A 4,138-nucleotide genomic window follows, 5' to 3' on the forward strand; every position below is an offset into this window, starting at 1 on the left:
CAACATTGCTATGACAGTGCCGAGAGCCTTAAATAACAGATTAAGACATAGACATTACAATTTTGGTGACAGTAAGGTTATAACATAGGTGCTGCGCTAAGGGTTTTTTAAGAATGCCCCACGATACGATACAGTACAGTTCAATTTTTTTCCAATTACTTTATCACTTCTATCGTCAGATTATATTGCGATATATCAATACATTTAGATTATTATTTACACCCCTAAGTGTCAGTGCAGGTGATATTGTACAAAAAGGCCCATTCTTGTCAATATGTTTTTGATGCACAACATTACTACTCCATTGTAGCCTCCGCCCTGCTACCTAATAAGTTGTAGAGTAAGTGTAAGTGTACTCAGCAGAAGTTACTGTAAATGCAGTGGTGTAGTCTACGTAGAACGCGGGTATACGGAGTATACCCACTTCTAAATTTCAGGGATTTCAGTATACCCACTTATAATTGATTGGTCCATTGTTTTGAATAGCACAAATATATACAGTATACCCACTTCAAAAAATGCTCAAGTATACAGTATACCCACCATAAAAAAGTAGACTACACCACTGTGTAAATGCGTTATATATTATATCTAACTGGGCACGTATGAAACCTCATGAAAAACATAATAACTTATTCATTGCTTGTTTGTGTGTGTGTGTGTGTGTGTGTGTGTGTGTGTGTGTGTGTGAGAGAGAGAGAGAGAGAGAGAGAGAGAGAGAGAGAGAGAGAGACAGAGACAGAGACAGAGAGAGAGAGAGAGAGAGAGAGAGAGAGAGAGAGAGAGAGAGAGAGAGAGAGACAGAGACAGAGACAGAGACAGAGAGACAGAGACGGGAGATCATTGTTAACCTGTTGCATAATCGTGGTGCTTTGATTCTTACTGTGTGTGTGTGTGTGTGTGTGTGTGTGTGTGTGAGAGAGAGGGGAAATGTTCAGCATTTGTACACACAATACACGTCTTGTTTTCATTGGTTTCAGGTTAAGATGTCGAGCCAAGTTAAGAAGGACCATGGCAGCAGAGCAAAGTACAACTGCATGACAAAATCAATGCACCTGTAGTCCAGTCACCGCGCGAGCACACACACAATGCATGCAGCAAATGCGCGCACACGCACACACGCACACACACACTTATAAGGAATTATATTCAAACTTGTGAAAATTATATTACTGTAAGTCAAATTCGAACGCATCTCAGAGATGTCTACTTATTTATTTGTTTGAGATACTGTCTGTTTGAGATTAATCATCTCAAGGGGATTCTCCCGTTTAGCTCAGCATCCATGTCATCACTGGACGGATGACCTTCGACCTTTGGCCCAATACAGCCCCACTGTGGGGTGGGGTGGGGGGTCCTCTAGTTGAGGGTAGGTTTGGTGTATGGTGTTTGTGTCTCTACCTAATTCTTGTATAACTGCTTTTTTAATATATATATATATATATATATATATATATATATATATATATATATATATATATATATATATATATAAATCATTCTCCTATCTGTAGGTGTGATGTATAAATTCGCTGATGCTTTGTTATTACTTCTTTTACTGTTATTTCTCTGTTTTAATGTAAAGTGACCTTTTGAAAGGCGCTTAAGATAAAATGTATTATTATTATTATTATTATTATTATTATTATTATAATTATTATTATTATTATTATTTTGTGTGGTGGAGAGAAAAACACAGACCTATAGGCATGTAGTGAGTGACTAACAACAAAGCTAACAATAGGAAAACGTTGAACATTTCGACAGACGTGCCTATCTTGCTGTAGATGACTGACACCCGCCATTATGTAAACCAGGGGAACATTAACGTGAATGTTAACACAATGAATGTCAAACTGGATGGGAAGCAGGTAAACCTCTTGCTGTTCGTGACGGAGTGAGAGACACAGAAAGGTGAATGAATAGTACAGTATAGTGTGTGATGGTTAAGGTACGCAGTCTACGCAGGTACAATCTGACGAATTGCTCAGCACGCCAACCATAACAGTGAAAAGAACAACATGTGCGATGAGGTCAATGAGTACAGTAGCTGTGCTGTGCGGTGGTTTGGGTAGGCCTACATACGCCTTTACAGTCTGATTGCCCAGCTCACCACAACACTAAAGAAGTGAAAGCCCTGGCCCTGCCGTGGCCAAACGGTAGGGCACACACTCACCTGCCATGCGGCTGACCCGGGTTCGATTCCCGGCCCGGGTCCTTTGTCGACCCCTCCCCATCTCTCTCCTAATTCGCTTCCTGTCCATCTCTCACACTGTCCTATCAAATACATATATTTTCTTAAAGAATTGAAAGCCCAACTCTCCACAGCACACAAGTGCACACTGCACAAATGCCTCACCTGTGCAAGCGGGCAAATGGGAGCAGTGCAGCAGGACGGTACCATGCCCAGGGTACCTCAGTCATGGAGGAGGATGGGATAGAGCACTGGTTAATTACTCCCCCCACCACCCTGGCGGGTCAGGAGTTGAACCGGCAACCTTTGGTCTACAAGTCGGACTCCCTTACCGCTTACCCATGACTGCCCGATCATGTGAAACGCAATTTCAATTCTTCGTATGACCGTGCATGTGAAGAAATTGACAATAAAGCCGACTTGACTTGACTTAATGTGAAGATCACTGAAGATCATATGCACAGCCTTGAGTACTAGTAGCCTGCTGGTGATGTCCACCAACACACTACATCAGGGTTGGAGAACCTTTTTTATTCGAGGGGCCATTTAAAATTCATGTGAGGGCCGTAAAAGTCCTCAGAGGGCCGTATTATGAACAGAAACAAGGATTTCCCCTACATTGAAGGCAGCCACCTTTACAACAGACCCCACCTTCTCTAGGTCAAATTACCATGCTGCGTTCACAAGGGTGAAAAGGTATTATGTGCGTACTACTCTGCACTCTGCACGTTACTATGATATGACACTGGGCTTTATTTTTCTAAGAGCTTCCACTTGGCCAAAGCTGCTGTAATACTATTTGTTAGATCGTCTAGTTATCTTGCGTCCCCAGACTCACTGAGGTTGGCGACCAAGGGTTGCGGCCAAATATATCGATGGCGCATGGGCACTCACAGCATGGGCTGCTTTCACAACGAATAACACTGTAGGTAAGTAACTCTTACCACTATATTTGCCACTTTACTGAACAACCACAAATCACTTTAACATTGACCACAAGTTTGCACAGACGTGGGAATGGCAAGCACGTGACATTTAACGGCGTAGTAGTTTAGTTTAGACCGGTGGTCACAGTTGTAAATCAAAGACTTCAACTTCAAACCATAAAAACAGAAGCATATTCATCCACAAACTAAAGCTGAGGTAAACATAATAAACTTGAACTTACACGACCCAAATTCCAGTGATGATGAGCACTGGGAGGCTGAGAGGCAAGATCACCCACAGAGACATGATGGTCAGCTCGTGGTCCTTTGCGCGTGCCAAGAGAAGAATGCAGGTAACCAATGGAGTGAGAAGACCGCCAACTTCTTTTCAAAGTCAGTTTAGTTCACGAGGAGTGAAGCAGGTAATCCAAATAATCCATGGACCGATGAATCTACAACAAAAAATGAATGCATATAGAGGCAATAGGCTACAAGTTATTTATTTGGCGCTTGGCGTTTGGATAGAGTCAAAGAAACTAATCAAAACTTGCTCAACAAGCATGTTGGGCATTTCTGAATTATTATCAGACTTATTATCATTACTATTATTATATTGTAATCATTATTGTATTGTATTATTGTATTATTTATTATTATTATTCACGTGCACATACCTTTTCAACCTCCAATCGTTAAAAGTGTGTCCTTAAATTCACCACCACAGTCCAAAAGTTGAAAACATCACCATATTTCAAAGAAAACGCCTATGTACGACTCCGTAAGTTTTCCACAAGTATGTTTTAAGTCCGGGATTCCTGTAAACTTTTTACAACGAGACGATAGAGGCTCTATCTCGTAATCCAGGTGAGCCGTCTTCCACTCTAGTCCCTCACATGCGGCTGTCTGGCTCGGAGTTGGTTGAAAACGTGGCTTGTCTCAGCAACAGGCAGCCCTCTAAAATGATCCAGCTGTTTGTGGGATAAACTCCTCCCCTCTACGCCGCTGTTCTTTCTGCTGG

General features: G+C 41.8%; 1 protein-coding gene across 1 annotated transcript in view; it reads right to left on the reverse strand.

The window, feature by feature from the left end:
- Positions 1 to 4,138, reverse strand: part of LOC134467472 (transmembrane protein 150A-like) — a 41,188-nt gene extending 37,050 nt beyond the window's left edge. The window contains exons 1-2 of the mRNA XM_063221350.1: positions 3,795 to 4,138; positions 3,363 to 3,572 (exon numbers count right to left, since the gene is read on the reverse strand). Of these exons, the coding sequence (XP_063077420.1) occupies positions 3,363 to 3,427 (65 nt within the window). The 5' untranslated portion in view covers positions 3,428 to 3,572; positions 3,795 to 4,138. The remainder of the gene's footprint in view (positions 1 to 3,362; positions 3,573 to 3,794) is intronic.

The sequence above is a fragment of the Engraulis encrasicolus genome, chromosome 17 (genome assembly GCF_034702125.1).
Source record: "Engraulis encrasicolus isolate BLACKSEA-1 chromosome 17, IST_EnEncr_1.0, whole genome shotgun sequence".
NCBI lineage: Eukaryota > Metazoa > Chordata > Actinopteri > Clupeiformes > Engraulidae > Engraulis > Engraulis encrasicolus.